This window comes from Episyrphus balteatus, chromosome 1 (assembly GCF_945859705.1).
Source record: "Episyrphus balteatus chromosome 1, idEpiBalt1.1, whole genome shotgun sequence".
Classification (NCBI taxonomy): Eukaryota; Metazoa; Arthropoda; class Insecta; order Diptera; family Syrphidae; genus Episyrphus; species Episyrphus balteatus.
The window spans coordinates 54,261,402-54,279,098 of record NC_079134.1 but is presented as its reverse complement, the minus strand read 5'-3'; the positions used below and the strand labels follow the sequence as shown (position 1 = coordinate 54,279,098).

The window sequence follows — 17,697 nt, the reverse complement described above, 5'->3', positions numbered from 1 at the left end:
CCACAGCTCCTTAAAGTTGGCGTCTACAGTTTGCGCCATGCAATGCCCAAGTCCAGAAAACAATTTATAAACAAAAAAGAAATTTTTTCCAATAAAATATATTTATACGCATTCTATGAACCTAAATTTAGTAAAAAAATGTAAAATAAAAATTAAAGACCAAAAAAAAACGAAAAAACACAATGTTTTTGTATAAAAAAATTGTTAAAAAAAATATTTATTGTAAAATTAAATTGAACTTTTAGGTTCATGCTATGGCCAATAAGTTAACCAGTAATTTGCATTTTATTTCAAGTCCATAGCTTCATTAGTTTTTGATTTACGTTCGAAGCTCGTAGTTTTCAGGACTATCTGAAAATAGTTTTTCGGTTAATAAATTAATTTATTACGCAAAAAATTTAATTATAATGCAAAAATAAAAAATTCCAGAGGGATTTCCCCCTTTAAGACCGCACGACATATACTTAACGAAAGTTAACGAAGCGCTCATTACGAAGTGTGTATTATGAGATGACTATCCCACAAGAATTTTGTATGTTCGACAACTCACTCATGCCATTTTGACATAAGCCCATGCGCGCTCATGCATATTGATAGTCATACCTTTAGGTTCTATTCTTATCGGCAGCTGTGTGTTCATTTTGTTATAAATGTAAACTCCTGTCACCTATTTATGGTGAGATTTTATACCCCGAGGCGCAATGGTTATTGTAATGAACAATGACGTCAAAGTTCTGGGTTCGTATTATCCCACACTCACTTTATAAACCCATTTTTTCAGAGGTAGGTACTGCCTCTTGTGAAGAATTGACTATTGGCCTAACTAACATTTGCATTTAAAAGACCTAACCACTTACAGGCACAACATTTTTCAAATGCGATAGTGGCAACCATGTTAATTTATACCATTCCACTCAAAAGCTCTTGAGGCAAGCACTTCTTGTTAGTGCGAACTCCCAAAGACCAACCAACTCCAAATCAATCAAAGTATCTTTTGGTTCGTATCGTACTCAATGCGGGACGGTTAAACTGACATTAAGATTCAGTCTTGAATAGTAGTTCGAGCGAGTAACTTTATCACTTTTTTCAACTCCAAGCTTAAGTTTTTTTTTTTAATTTGGAAAGTTTATGATCTAATGTGTTAATATTTTTTTTATGTTTTGTTTCCCTATTTTTATTGACTTACCATTACGTGAAGTGAAAATAAATGAGAGAAGAATTAGTTAGTAAAACAAATAGTTAAAGTAGCTCCATGAAGCCGGTCAGAAATGTGTTCTTTTAAATGAACAAAGACCGGAATTTTGAAAAAAAAATCGACAGAATCTTAAAAGACAATCTTCTGAGTTATATAACTATTTTTTAATCAAAAAGCACATAATATCTGGTTTATGTATCTGTTTTCTGTTGCACATGTCCATCATACCTACTTGTTGATGTTGTAAGAATCTCTCTGTGTGTAATTTTATTTATTATTATACTACTTGCCACACTGGTTAATGATTTAAATTTATTAACAAGAATTTTTTGAAAGTCTAAATAAGAGTGCTGCTTTTTTGGGCTACATACTAAATTATTAAGCCTGCGAAGTTTAATAAAAGGTGTTAAAAGGCACAAGTCTTGCGATGACTTTGAAACATAATGCTTGCCAATCAACTACAATGCCACAACAACCTCGTCTTGGGATTTTGCTATGCTGTTTTGGATTGATGACATTAGCGGCATGCAACGATAATCTTCGTGTTGCATACGAATGGAAAGAAATCGATTTTAAGTACCCCAGTAAGGAACTTAAACAGCTGGCAATCGAAAGTTATGAATTTATACCTGAGAATGTTATACCAGTCGGTTTGGAAGTATACCGTTCAAGGCTGTTTGTGACGCTGCCACGATGGAGGGAAGGCGTTCCAGCTTCATTGGCTTACCTTGATCTTAATGGTAACTTTTAAATTAAATTATTTGTCTTGCTTGTTGTTTGGTTTTATGAAAAGATTAGCTAAACATTTATAACCAATTGTTTAAGAAGTCCGAAAGTAGATCAGTTTGTTTTTTATTCAGACATTCGTTGCAACAAATGTTTTTTTTTTTATGACCCAGCCACACCTTTAGCCGCGGTTTTAAGACTTTGTTGTTTGTTTTTTAATTTTTGAATAATTAATGTGGAGAAGATCGCGCACAAAGATACTATATTTTATTTCTACTCGATTTTATACATTAATTTGGACACACCATTTTAGAAAAAAATATAAAATATTTACATATTTTTAATTACTTACCAGTTTTAGTATGGTTTGTATTTACCTTCATATTTAAGGTATTTCGTTGTAATTGTAGTTGTGTCGATTGTGATACCTATTGTTTTAATAGACCTAACCACTAAAGAAGCTCATAATTATCTTAACGTTCAAAATGGATAGTGTGTATAAATTAATTTTTGATTTTTGTTTTCAAACTTGGAGAAGGAGCAAATTTGAATGGAACTTTTAGGTTCCGAGAGCAAGAAGCATTTTCTGTTAATGTTTATTTATGAAGTTTAGTCTTACTTATATTTAACTGAAGTTTCATCCCTGTGAACATCTCTGCATATGTGTTCTTTTAAACTTTATATACCTACAGTGTGTAGGTATCCCTGGTGCAATTGTTAGTGCGATATGATATATGGAGGCTTGGATTCGATTCCCACCTTCAACATCTGAAACATTAAAAGAAAAGAAAAAAAAATTATCCTCTTCCGAGGAATATTCCAATAGTATCAATGTCTTGAAAAAGTGCATCTCCACTTCGCCGTTCGTACTCGGCGTCCAATTGAAGGTCCCTTAACGGTTAATTGCATTTTTGTGTTTTTTTTTCCAAATCATTTGAATTTTTGGATTTTTTAAAGTTTTTTTGGATTTTTGAACTCGATAAAGTGCGAAATAATTTAAGAACCGCTTGCTGTTTTTGATCTCAGCCGTGATTTTTCAATCGTCAGTTAGACTATCAAAGGAGTAAATGTCAATATAAAAAGAAATTTTTATTCTTAGGCGCCGGTTATAGCGATCGGGAAATAAGAAACAGTATGAAATTGAATATTTTTTCCTGATGCTCGATAATAGCGATCAGGAATATTTACGTCAGGTGACACAAGAAAAATCTACCTACTCTCCTACTTTTTCCTTATTGAAATACACACTAACAAATTTTTCGTATGCAGTGAAACAGGAAAACATTGAAACACTACACGGGAACGATTTGTTTCATTTTGTTTCAAATGTCAATCAGCTGGCACGAAAAATAAATTTGTATCAGGAAAACAAATAAATACAATTTTAACAAAAAATAATTGTTCCATTATAAATTTTTTTTTTTCAAAAAATTTCTTTGAGTCATTGATAAATCGATTGGTATAGCATTTGTGTTTCAAAACGAATTAAAACATCACAAAATATCTATGTATTTGAAAATTTTTCCTGGTTCATTTTCCTGATCGCTACACTGAGGGAGAAAATAAATTGAAGTTGAAACGTCTTTATTTCAAAGATGAACTACTTTGATGTATGTGACTTTAAGATACGAAACCTTTAAAAATTAACCTTTTTTCTACGTTGATTTTAAAATGTTCATTTTCAACGCAAAATCATTCCGAATAATAGTTAAATCAATGTGGTTTTCATTGATTTTACGTTGTTTTATGGTGGCTTTTCCCTCATTGTATAACCGGCCCCTTCGGAATAAATAAGCCTTAACTGGGGCTTATCTAGCTATTGAAAAATAGGCTCATAAAGTAATATTTTTTGGAAGATTATAATCAATATTTCTTCACTTGCCTCTGGCATCATAATGCAACGATTCGTCGTGACCTGATGTTTTCAAGGCTGCTATGATGACTTCCTGCAATTCTTCTTTGTTGTTGTATTGTTGACCTTCCTTGGAAGTTTCTCGAGTTATAATCGACCAGAAGTTTTCAATAATATTCATAGCCGGTGATCTGGCGAAAATATGGATTTCAAGCTGCTCAAAACTGACCTCAGTTTACCTGTCAACATGGATTGGATTTGGAGCGTTATCTTGTTAAGGTTTATCCAACGCCTTCATACCCAAATGCCGGAAAATAAGGACTGACCTGACCATCTCCTGATATTGAATTGCGTTCAATCTGGTGGTAATAAACGACAAAGGCATCCTTCTCAGGTAACCAAAATCGCCCAAAACCATGACTGAACCTCATCTAGATTGGCATATACTAAAAATCTTTTATTCTGTTTGTAGATCATGCCAATAACAGGGAAATCAATCTGGAACATCTCAATTGAACTTTTTCTCGTCGGATTGGTTACATTCTTGCACCTAATCCATGTTCCCCAAAAATATTAAAATTCGCAGTCTATTCAGGTTGTGATTTTTATAAGTGTCTGTATTCAATTCATGGACCTAAATTTTACATCTTAGTAAGGGTATAACAGCATCTAACTGATGAGCCCACTGTCATACCTGGGCGAAACGCATTTATGGAGTTGAGGTCACTTGAACTTCTGAATTGAATTATATTCAATCACTCCGCTTAAAAATAAAAATAATTTTCATTATTTTTTTCCTTTGTTTGTCAATGAATAACTTTTATTTGTGTCTAATATACATATTATTCGAGTATCATTACCTACATTATTTTCATTGCCCAGAAACGCAAGAAAATAAAAATATAAAAATGACAATATTTGTTATTGATTTAACATTTTTAAAACATGTCTTTAATAAATAATAATGACAGTAAGCTGGTTTAAGATGTCATTGGTCTCATCAGTTTATTTGCTTACCTACATTCACGTTGATAATGCAATGACATTTTTAATCGTTTAATTAAATCTGGTTCTGTTAAATGCACAGTGCACACACAAACATTTTGTTTCAGAAACAATCAAATGAGTTCAAAAAAACAATAAAAAATAATAATGATGCACAATATCAACAAAATTTTGGATTTACATACAAAAAACTGAGTTTGAATTTTTTCTTAACTTTTACTGAAAAGGTTTTTAAATCAATTGAATTTTGTTAACATATCCGGTTTAGAGGTGAATACTCCAACAAAAAATAATCTAACTCTTTGAATTTGTTACCTTATGAAATAACGAATAAAGCTATCATTAACTTAACAAATTTAAGATCATAGAGAAGGTATAGATCATGTTGAGGAGGAGAAGAAGCCCAATGAAATAATAAATATGTATGAAGATATTATTTAGATCGTACCTATGTTGATTTAGATTGTACGTTGAATTGAATTGAAAAGATAATTATGAAGAAAAGGACAACTTCACAATTCTTATTATTTTGTTAATTAAAGAACACTTTAGCAGTGTTTGGGTAGCATTATAAATGCGGTAGTTTGACTGTGCTTTGGTAAATTTTGGTCTACAGCAATTTCAATTTATAACGAATTGATATATCGTCAGCTTAGAGTTAGACTTGGTGGCCACAGCAAAAACGCTGAAAAAGGGCTATTAGTAATAACGGAAACCACAGGTCTTCCCTTCCGCATCCAGGCACGATTGGTGTGGTAAAATTCCAGAGGTATTCCGTGTCAAAGCCGGGCGAGCAGCCTCTTTTATTGTAAGAAACGCAAAACATGAGTAAATTGTTAACCAATCGATGGTCTTCATTTTCTTGTAAATACGTATAGTGCCAAGATAAATTGTTTTGAACTTAAATACTATCAGGTATATCTCTCTATGTCCTACTTATTCCATACTTTTTCCTCAGCGTAAACTGTCACATAAGGATTTATGTAGAATTTAAGTGCTTAAATTTCGATTCAGCTAATGGATCCTAGAGAAATGAAACAAAATATATATGAATGAAAAATTATAAGCAGCAATAAGTTATAACAAGGGAAACAAAAAGAGTTTTTTTTTTAATTTATTTTAAGGAACACTACATATTATACATAAATAGGAATATTTTCTTTTCAAGTTGTATATTAGATAAATCATGAGGAAGGTTGTCTAAATATTGTCACCGCCTAACTTCAAGGAACTTTTGCTCTATTATTATATTGTGGTTAATTGCAGAACAGAATAGAGCGTCTGACATCACACATTTTCTGTTTTGATAGGTACAAGTACAACCATCTCTATATAAAATATTACCCTCATCGGATCAGTTCTTTTGTTTTTTTAAAACCATTTCACTTCACAAGTTACAAATTCCATCTTTTGTTTAAGTTATAAAATGTAAGATTACGAACTTGAAACTTTGAACGGTTGTAAAGACTGTTTTTTTTTTTACTTAGGTGTCACTAGTACTGCCTGTTAACCAGCTGTAAAAACAATGTTCCCGGCGGTGCCAAACCTTTGACTTTTGCCGCCCCAAGCAAATTCAATTTTGGCGCCCCAAACTTAAAAAAAAAATAAAGAAAATCCTACAAATTAATAGTAATATCTTCTTCTTCAATACGATACAGCATGTCTTTTTCAATGGAAATTGTTGCCAAGGCTGTTAATCGCTCTTCGGTCATTGTTGAGCATAACCATGATTTTGTTATTTTAAGTTTTGAAAAACTAGCTTCCCCTGTAGCAACACTTACAGGGAACGTTAAGAGAATTTTTAACGCAGTTGTTAAATTTGGATACAATTCAAGCAAATGGTTTGAAGTTAAATAATTTCAAATTGATAGTGGTTTGAGATCAGTATGATTTGACGTTTGATTGAATATATTAATTTCGCTAAAGCTATTACATCCTTTTGAACTTCGTCGTCAATTCTTGCTGATTGATACTGTCCAAAACACTCGTCAAGAGAAGATAACGTCACATCGATTACGTGGTAGAAGAAATCAACTTTAAATTTAAATTTTGGATCAATTGGTATTGAGATTGTTCAGACTGAAAACGTCGACAATGAAATCTATATTAATCTTTATAGCAATATCTATAGCGTTCTTGTATAATGCTTCATTTAAAGATTCCTCAAAACGGTTTGCCTGAATGTACTGCCGCAGTTTATGTTACTGTTCTAAGCATGTTTAAAATCCATGGATTTTGACTGAATCATGAACAAAATACAGTGCAGTAGTGTACAGTACAGTGCAATAGTGTATTGTTTAAGATTCAAGGAGACGCAATTGTGTTAACTTTGGTTTTTTTTAATATCTCTTTTAAGAAGTGATTCCTTCCATATACATTTTTCTAGATGTTTTCAACAAAACTGGATCATTAGTTTTTCTCAAAAAATTGTAGAACTAGTCCCAGTTCAAAGTGAACGGACTTCTTTGAATTTTCTTTGTATTTTTTCCAAGGTTGCTGTTTTCGTTTTTATACATCTCGTTTTTACAATGAGGTATCTCATTCGAATTATTAAGAATTTCCAAAAACGGCTCAAAATATGTCGATTAAGTTTGGTTTGTGAACATCAGAAAGTGAAATTCAAAATCTACGTTTTTTAACGAAAAGGACGTTTTTTGTCTTCTTTGTAGTATGGTAAAAAAAAACCAATATTCTTCTACAAGAACATAGGTATACATATACATATTTGCTATTTTTGTACATATTCATATATGTTTAATTTTTCTTATTGTATATACCTAAATATTATTTATTAAATTTTTATATACTTTTAGATAATACAACAAAATCACCAGCTCTAACACCATTTCCCAGTTGGGAGGCTCACAATTTTAACGAAGACTCACCTGAATTAGTATCGCCGTTTAGAGTACGCGCTGATAGATGTGGTCGTTTGTGGGTATTAGATTCAAGAATTGCCAATATTTTAGACAAATCAACTATTTATGGATCCGCTCAACTATTGGTTTATGATTTACATAATGATAATCTCCTGAGAAAGTACGTTTTTCCAAAAGATCACATGAAAGAAAAGTCTTTTTTCGCTAACATTGCTGTTGAAGATGGTGACTGTGACAATACATTTGCATATGCAAGCGATTTAGCAGCCCCAGGCTTGGTAGTCTATTCTTGGAAGAGTCAAGAATCATGGAGAGTTCATCATAACTTTTTTCATCCAGACCCACTTGCTGGCAATTACAGTATCGGTGGAATTAATTTTCAATGGGATGATGGTTTATTTGGATTAGCCCTGTCTAAAGCTCAACCTGATGGCTATGCGACCCTATACTTTCATCCTTTGAGCTCTACAATGGAATTTTCAGTATCAACAATGATTTTGCGTAATAAAACTCTCGTCACTTCAAATTCAATTTATAAAGAATTCAAAATTCTTGGATCAAGAGGTCCTAATGCTCAAGCTGGAGCTGCCTTCCTGGATCAATTAACTGGAGTTCTATTTTATGCTTTGCCCAACTTAAATGCAGTTGCATGCTGGAAGACATCAAATCGGGCTTACACAATCAAATCACAAGGGCGTGTCTATATGAGTCCCGTAGAAATGGTTTTCCCAAATGATGTGAAAGTAGATGATCAGGATCGTTTATGGGTTCTTTCAGATCGACTTCATGAATTTATCTATTCGGAATTATATCCAGGAGACTTTAATTTTAGAATTTTAACAGCACATGTCAAGGATGCAATAGAAAACACAGCCTGTGATATAAAAACAAAACCTTTCCCCGACATTATTAATAAGCTTGGAGATATTTTAAGACCAAATCGAACAATGTCATCTTGTAGCCCTATTTTCGCTTCTCAAGTTTTGCTTGCTATTTGCATTGCAATAAAATTGGTTTTGTAGTTTAATATAAGTTTTGAAACTTATATTAAAAAATATTTGTATAAAAGTTAAAATTAAAGTAAATCATAACTACTTTTATTAGCTTACTAAAAAAAGTGGTTTTTTATTGTAAATAATAATCATTTAAATCAATAAAACAGTGAATGGATTTTTAAGTAAGAAATAATACAATTTATTTTTAAACATTGAAAGATTTAGATTATATGTAGATACAAAGTGTTTTATTTTTTTATATTTAGTAAATGTTTGTGTTATTTTTAAGAATTGTGAAATATTTTTTAAGAATATTAGTCATAAATAAATAGATTTTTAAGAAGACATAGAAAAACAAAAACAACTATACCTACATAGTTTTATTTTGCATTAAATCTTTGTTTCTTAAAATCTATTTTTAGCTATTGAAGAAACGTCCAAAGTCGTATCACTGTTGTTAGATCGTCTTTCCTCTTCTTCTTTTTCGGTTTGAAGGCGTTTTTCTTCTTTGAGTTGTATCTTTTTTATTATACCTCCGAAAATCAATAATGTAAGCTGAAGATAAAAAATACAAAGGTGATTTAATTAATTTGAGTGCATTTTGGTATCACAATAATAATAAAATCAAAAACTAGATTTGTTTGATTTGTAATAGAATATGCTCCGGGGTATTTAAAAAATTAAAAATAATGGGATATACAAATAGCTATTAATTATTGAATTAGCAAGTGGTCCATTGCTTTCATAAAATGTATACTTGTGAGTTGTGACCCAACTGTACCATACCCAAATTTATTTTCTTATATGAAAGACGATAGAGAATTGGTCAAGAACCACTCGCACTTGCGGAGTTCATCTTTTAGCCGCCATCTTCAAATTTAGTTTTTGTCAAATATATGTATTGTTTTTTATTGGTCGTAAGAAAAACATTGGGCAGGTTCAGAAACGTTAGGCCCTAAATGTTTAGGTAATTTCTCGCTCTCTGATTGGTCAACTGTCAAAAAAAATCCTTCCAATTTAGGTAATTTTATTGGAAAGCTGACTGGAAAGTTAGGCAAGAAAATTTTACCTAAACATTTAGGAAAGTTTTTTTTGTCAACATGACAGCTGATTGTTTTTAATTAATGATTTACGTTAGCAAAATTAAATCTATTTTTTTGAAAAACGAGTAAAAAGTGCTTTATCGGTTATAATTAATAATATTTATTTATTAAAGAATAGTGAAATTTGGTGTCTGCCACATGCGGTCTGTAAAAATCTTAAGTAAATTTCGATATTTGACAATAATGAAACATTCAAACAAATTTAGTCAATTTACCTTTATTTCCGTTCATAAAATGACGTTGCCTAAATATCTAGTCCCTAATATTTCCTTAACGTGCAAATTGTAAGACAACAAAAATTATTCAATTTAATTTCCTATATTTTATGTTTTGACAAATTTTTCGACATTTTCAATAATTAAAAAAATAACTAAAAGTTAAAAATGATGAAAAATTAAAAGTAATATTTAAAATTAAGGACATTTGTTATAAAGTTATTCTATACTTTGTTGACATTTAGCTTCCTCTTTATTGAAAATATGGAAAAACAAATTGTCATTATAAAATATAGGCTTTGATTTACTTAATTTTGTTTTGATCAAAGATGGCAACTAAACTTGAACTTCACAATTACGAAAACTCATCCACTCAAGTTTTTGGTTTTCGACCAATTCGCTATAATATTAGAAAATAAAAATTGGGTGGTGAAAAACTGATGGGTCAGATTATAATTTATAAATGACCGGACTAAAGAGACTCTTTCTCTTATGGAGCCGCTTTTTTAACTTCAGAACTTTTCCCAAAGGACTAATTCGATTACAACAATAATTGTACCAAGTTTTATAATTCTAGCATTTTGTTCACCGATGATTTTGATACTGATATCTGATCCAAATCAATAAAAAACTATTTTTTCCCATAAATTTAGGTTTAGATTTTCTTGGAATATATTTGGTTTTGTTTAGCGTGACCATTAAAATATTCATGTCAAATTTAATTAATGCGTCATCGCATGTATTGGGTTTTCACCTTGCTGAAGCCCCCAAGCCTTTTTCTCTGTTTTATCTTAAGCGGCTTTTATCGTTAGCCTAAGTAACAAACAGAGTTTTGAGAACTGCATTTATGTTCAACATAAATTCTTATGTGACAATTTAAGCAGAGGAAGAAGTAGTGAATAAGAATTTATGTTCAACATAAATTATTTAAGTTTAAAGTTTCGATTAGGTACTTTTAATTCTTATACTTAGATTTATTGGAACTGAGTTAATTTTTATCTTTGCTTGAAAAATTATTAAGAAAATAAATTGTTTCTTTTTTGGACCGAAAGATCTAAAAATAAAAATCTCTTGGACTTATCATACTTTCAAAATAAATGGCAAAACTGATTTCAGATTCGGACTCAATCCGATAAAATAAATAACGAAAGGGTGCTTCTTATATGGTCGAAAAAATCTTTTTCTCGATTTTTTAATGGGACACCCCTGCAATATGTTCTACCATATAAGCATAGTACATATATGGAATTTTTTTCCGATTTTAATATTAAAATTTAGGGGTCGCTACCATTCATTAAAGATTTAAGTAAAAAAAAAAATCAATTTCAACAAAATTTTTTTTGTCACAATACAAAGTACGCTTAAGACCCGATTTTTCAATCTTCTAATAAACAGTCACTTAACTGTCTGTCGAATAAAGTTTTTAGGCTCATAAGCAATCAGATAAAATCATTGAATTTTTCAATTAAGAAAGATCACTCAGTTAGCTATTCTACAGAATAACACAAATAAATGTCAAATTCAAAAATATTCAAATTTAAACTTCATTTTTATTCCACTGCATTTTTGTCAAAATTTCTTTCAAAACACTTAAAGATTTAATATAAAGTACTTAATTCTGATTACAAATTTTAAAATTTTCTGAGAAAAAAAAAACAAAATTTGGTATATTTTTCAAAACTTTGAATTGTGGTAGCGACCCCTAGAACGTGTTTAAACTGGACCAAATTTTACCCAATTTATATTTAAGGCAGTAAGAACAAAATGAAAGGGTGTCCCATTAAAATTTCGAAAATTGATTTTTAAGAAGCACCCTTATTAAAGATAGTCAGGTCCGGTCAAAAGTACTGACTATTTCTTTTTTTTTTTTGTGAGCTTGTTATTAAAAATAAAAACAAAAAAGCGCATACGCCACAGTGAATATGAATATAAATTATTAGGTTATAAATGTATTAGGTTATTTTTACTAGCATTCGCAAACAATAGCCCTGTTCCATTGGAGGTGGTAGCCTACTAATAGTAGATGTTTTGGTTAATCTAGTACTATCATCTACTCATGCTCTTCTTCCCGAGTAGATACGATTTGTATTGAATTTGTTGAAAGTGCGTTCCATTGAAAATCGATAGTAAACTACTAGTAGTACTTTGCCACCTCCCAAAGGAACAGGGCTAATGTTAATTTTGGCTGTGTGTACGCAAATGAACTTTTTAGCAGCATTAAAAAATGAATTTATTCGGAATACTGTATAATGTATGTAGATTTGAATTAAGTAAATAAGGGATAAGTTTTGTTAGCGTAAAATTTTAAAAGATTTAGTAAATTGCTAAAGCCATTTAGTAAGTTACTAAGTTAAGAATCAGTCCGCTTTTTGGCAAAGTAACTTACTAAAATGACTTTAGCAATTTACTTAATTGTTTAAAATTTTGCGCTATTTAAATTAAAATACATACATTTATAACTTAATTTTATAACTTACGTGTTCTAAGATACCAATAAGTCCAAGAACTGAAAGTCCTAGTAAAAATCCCAGTGTTCCTCCCATATCGGCAATAAACTGTGTCGAATCATAGCTTGGCCTATCTTCAATCATCTAAATAAAAAATAATTCATTCAATTGCTTAAAAATATACTTATTTTTTTTAATAACCGTTATTAGTTTGGATGTATAGTACACCCAAACTTGCGTTGTCGGTGTTGGTTGAATAAATGACTTTCGGTTTTGAATATAAGTTGAAAATATTTTTGAATAACATGGTTCCACACATTCACAAGATGGATTGTCTTCATTATTATATTTGCTTATAACAAAAAAAAAATAATTAATGAAGCTCAATAAATTTGTATCTTTAAGTTAGAATTATTATTTTATTAATAAACTTTTTTAACCCCTTGTAGCCTAAGATCATAAATTTTAAAATTAATAACGTCAATCGACTGGCTTTTGCCTATAATAAAATATGTACGTATTTCTTAAAAATTCAATAAATTCATTATTTACTTAGTTTTTTCAATATTTAGGGAGAAAAAAAATAAGTTTTAAATGATTTATTTTTATATAAAAAACTATCTAGTATTTATTTCTAGGCGCTTTCCTAAAATCCAAAAATAAAACCCCGTTGGTTTATCCAGAAAAACTATTTTTTTCTGAATTTCGTAGTGTTTACACAAATTTGCTTATTTTCAAAAGAAGCCCAACTTTCAACTTTAACTGCCAATTAAAAACTATTGGTAACATTTTTATTAGAAATAGGGGCGTACTATTTCGATAGAGCAATACTTAAAGATAATGTTAGAAGCTTTAAAAGGAAAAATATAGTTTGTTTTTCGGTTTGTTACAGAAATGTCACATGGGACCAAAAGGGGTTAAAAGTGTATCTTTAAACAATCTTAGTACGTTTGATATGAAACTGTAAGGTTTTTCATAGAATCATAACTTTCACAGGACTTTTTTTGTACACTCGGCATCCATGGTCCAGTACAATCTGACAAATCAGTTACTTCTTTCCATATGCAAGTCTCTCCACACTAAAAATAAATAAAGCAAAAAAATATCTAAAACATTTATATTCACTGTAGGCTACCACTTTACTCTGAAATCACTATAACCCTTGCTGCTATCACATGCGTAATCAATTGTGGGAACTGTTTTAAAATGTTGACTTTGTAGCTTTATTTCAATTTCTTCATCAATCTCTGCAAAAACATACTCAACACGACCTGATGCTTTCATATTTATTTCTTAAATAAAAAAAAACTTTTAAATGTACTAAAAAATCACTTTTTCATAAAAAAAAAGAAACCTGTGAACTCTTCCTTAGAATCATGAACGTACAAATGCCACCCTGGCTCAGCTTCATACTGTAAGCTATCTTTTTTTAAAACATGATGTCTTAACATCATAGAAAAGCCCGAATTTTTTGATACCCGCTTCGAGGGAAATTTTGCTCGTATAGTATAACATCTTCCAAGATTAAAGTGTATGCTGCTGGTTATATCTACGTCTTTCAAATATATTCATAATACTTGATTATTTTTTTTTAATAAAGTTTATATTATGCTTACTTGTTTTCTCGTTATTGTATCCATAAAGTTGAAATGTTTCAGATTGCTCAAAGGTACCATTGATAAAAACATCAATTAGTGGAATTTTATCGAAGGGGAATGATGTCCAGCATTGTGTGTATTTTGGATGATAGCAATTTGGATCGTCAAATATATCCTAAAATTACATGTTTCTAGGTTGTTATTAGATGACTCACAAAATTTTAATCTAGTAATAAAATTCTCCTAGATACAGAACAACTTGCGTTGTACATATACACATGTATGTATGTACATTAGGGTGGTTTTTCGGGACATGAAATTGGATAGCCGCCATTCGGTTGGAAATGTGGAGAAACAATTTCCCTATAATTGATTTAGATTTCCTTCCCCTCCTGGGTTCAACGTGAAATTTTCATGTCAAACATTTTTCGTATTGCGGGAGACTTAGCAGTTCCACCGTGGAATTTCGAAAAAAAGAAAACAATACAAGGACCACCCTAATGTATATATATCCTTAAATCGTAATCGGGATTGAAACTACATATTGCAAACACCGCTAACTTCTTTGTCATAAATAAATGAGGGAATTTAGTTTAATTTTTACCAAATTTACTTACTGCTAATACATTTTCCTTATATGGTGGTTCACGACAAATTGTAACAGCTGGCATTTCAATCGTATCATTCAAATTATAATAAGAATGGGTAGATATCGGTGGATTTCGAAGCTTTGAAAAACATTCATATAACTGCAAAAATATTAGCATATCGTAAAAAAAAATTTTTTCTTTTATACCACTTTCACTTAACAGACTTTAACTAAAAAGGACAAGAAATGAAAATACCTGAACAATAACAACAATACTACAAATAAATAAAACTATATAGCGAATAAGTTTTCCAGGATCACGAAGGACCCAGTTTCGCAGATCCGTCCAATAGCCCGACATATTTTGAACTAGAGTTTGATTATTTGCATTAAGATTTCCCCTACACTTTGCGTTTTATTTATTTTATCTAACAGCGGAACAATCTCGTTTCGGAGTTCTGTTGCATTTCCCACGGTAAATATAGTATAACATAGGTACCTACTCGTAGTAGAATATAGATAAAAAACTTCATATTAAGTTAGATAGACGAATACAACAAGTTCAGTGTTTATATTAAATGTTATCTTAAATAATAATAATTTGTTGAAATCAATTGACACAAGAGGTTAACCTCGTATTGTATCGTTTTTCAATTAATAGCGTTAGGGTTAAATACCACTTCAGTTAATACCTACATATGTACATACAGAATACCTTCTATTGGGGACTGCTTCAAACATTTTGTATAAATACACAATGAAATTACACCAAAATTATAGAATATTTTTTTCTCTACTACACTGAACACTACCTAAGCTTAATTTTACTAAACTATATAGCATTATAGCATTTCTATTGAATATTGAGAAAATATTAGTAAATTCGCTGATATAGACTAATAGCTTTATGAAATGGGGTCCTGGTAGTAGTAGGACGAATGGGGATAACCAAACCATCCCATCGCCAACACAATACACATCGCCGAGTACTGTGAGGAGTTTCGACGTCCGTCGGAAGACTAAAATCGCAAAAGATTGGCAGGTTCTAGCAGCATTCAGCATCAGAGATGCCGTAAGAAGTACACCAAAAATAAACATCTCAAGGTTGTAAGTTGTAACCGTAGAACAAAAGCGGCCTTCCTGGTTGGGACTATGAACCAACGTGTTATCGTTTCGTAAGAAACCTAAAATGTTTGATGTTTCATAATATGGTTTTTAATAGTCAGTTGTTTAATAGTAAAATTTCATGGATGAAATGGGAGCTCATAACGCCCCTACGAACATATAAATTACCAAATTTTAAAATGTTTCCTTTGTATAAATTAGCAGTTCTAACACTCTACCAAGTGCTGTATAATATTTTATAATAATTTACTGAAAATAGGAGGCCCCTTTTAGAAGTGAAATTGAACATTTTTCCTCGGTATGTGGAATTTTCTAAAATGAATTCTTTGGACTTGCTCAACAAATGTTCACAGTTTGAAGTTTCTGGCTGCTTTTTTATTGAAGACACACGGAGGTCGAAAAATTTAAAGAATCAAAGGGAGGATATATATGTATCGTCCCTTTCATGCCAGAAGCATGAATGTGCAAAATTTTGAATTTCGAGTTTATTGGTTTGTTGGGTTATAGCCCAGGAAAAATAGATCTTTGCAAGGAAAAAATTTGTAACAGGCTGATTTTTGGTATACAGCTTGGTGTTAGGGTGGTTTACAATCTGTGAAAAGTTCTGTAGTTTCCTCTGTCCGCTAGTCTCATTATAAGGGGTCAAAGGTCACAACATTTTTTATTCTAAAAACGGTAGGTTTAAGAAAAAAATTATGTTTTACAAAATTGTACCCGAGGCTATTTTACAAAAAATTGTCCTACAAAGTTTTCTTGTATCATGCTTAGTTTAGAAATTATATCACTTCAAACTCGCATAATGTTTTTCTTGATATTTTTATATTTGTTAATCAAATTACATTAGACCGAGAGCCCACAGCAAATTTTGGGAGTGGAGGTATAACCAAAATGTGAGTATACAGTTTAATAGCCTTATGCATGATGCGATGAAAAGAACTCAAGATATAAGCTGTTTAAACGGCTATGTTTTGGAGACTTTGATGTTTAATTTTTTGTTTGTTATTTTGAATTCAGAACCCTCCGAAAACAGAGCCCTTATGGTTAGTTTAAAAAGCTTATATCTTGAGTTGTATTGATCGCATCTTCAAGATTGATGTCTTCAGGCTTAGGGGAAATGACAGAGTATAAGTCCTTATATTCAGAATGTGATTTTGTGTTAATTTAGCGTACTCACATCGATTGGAAAACTCGCGATGTTTAACCCCTCGGAAAGCATATAAAGCCGCGATTTAAAGCTGACAGACTTTTAAATTCCTTACTAGAATGCATAAGGCTATAAAACTGCATACTCACATTTTGGTTATACCTCCACTCTCAAATTTTGCTGTGTGCTCTTAGACTACATGGGATAGTTCGAAATATTATAATGTCTAAACGGTAAGTGATACAAACAAAGTTTATATGATATTTTTTTGTAAAATGACCTCAGCTACAATTTTGTAGAATATAATTTTTGTCTAAAACCTACCGTTTTTAAAATAAAAATGTTGTGACCTTTGATCCCTAATAATGGGACTAGCGGACAGAGGAAACTACAGGACTTTTCACAGATTGTAAACCACCCTAACACCAAGCTGTATACCAAAAATCAGCCTGTTACAAATTTTTTCCTTTCTTTGACAATTACAAACCTTGTAACACGATTTCCCAACATTCATCTCCAAGACAGAAATGAAGGAACTTCAAATTTTTGAGAGGAAAATTCTGAGGATCTGCACCGCACTTTACTTCGATCGACAGCGACAAAAATACTACAGCAACGGCCGACTCTACGAGGAAGCAAACATCATGACTTTGGAAAAGTATCTGCTGCAATCTGCAAAGAAACTTGTCGAAAGCATCGGCAACCACCCCAATCAGCTGATGAGAAGCATGAGAACCCAACAACGAAATCCCGAACCCAGATACCTTAGTGCTCTGGATATTCTGGATGAGCACATAATCCCAACCGACTAGGGATGGGCTTAA

At 31.2% G+C, this 17,697-nt stretch overlaps 2 protein-coding genes across 2 annotated transcripts; one reads left to right on the top strand and one right to left on the bottom strand.

The window, feature by feature from the left end:
• The first annotated feature begins 441 nt into the window (after positions 1 to 441).
• On the top strand, positions 442 to 9,016 carry LOC129920932 (protein yellow). The gene is made up of 2 exons (XM_056002484.1): positions 442 to 1,935; positions 7,592 to 9,016. The coding sequence occupies exons 1-2, from the start codon at positions 1,623 to 1,625 to the stop codon at positions 8,677 to 8,679; spliced, it is 1,401 nt and encodes a 466-aa protein (XP_055858459.1). The 5' UTR covers positions 442 to 1,622; the 3' UTR covers positions 8,680 to 9,016.
• On the bottom strand, positions 8,889 to 15,146 carry LOC129920935 (uncharacterized). The gene is made up of 9 exons (XM_056002486.1): positions 14,861 to 15,146; positions 14,633 to 14,764; positions 14,034 to 14,190; positions 13,772 to 13,972; positions 13,561 to 13,709; positions 13,366 to 13,496; positions 12,619 to 12,769; positions 12,448 to 12,561; positions 8,889 to 9,207 (listed from the first exon to the last, which is right to left on the bottom strand). Exons 1-9 carry the CDS (start codon positions 14,963 to 14,965, stop codon positions 9,058 to 9,060), a joined length of 1,290 nt encoding a protein of 429 aa, XP_055858461.1. The 5' UTR covers positions 14,966 to 15,146; the 3' UTR covers positions 8,889 to 9,057.
• Positions 15,147 to 17,697: the final 2,551 nt, after the last annotated feature.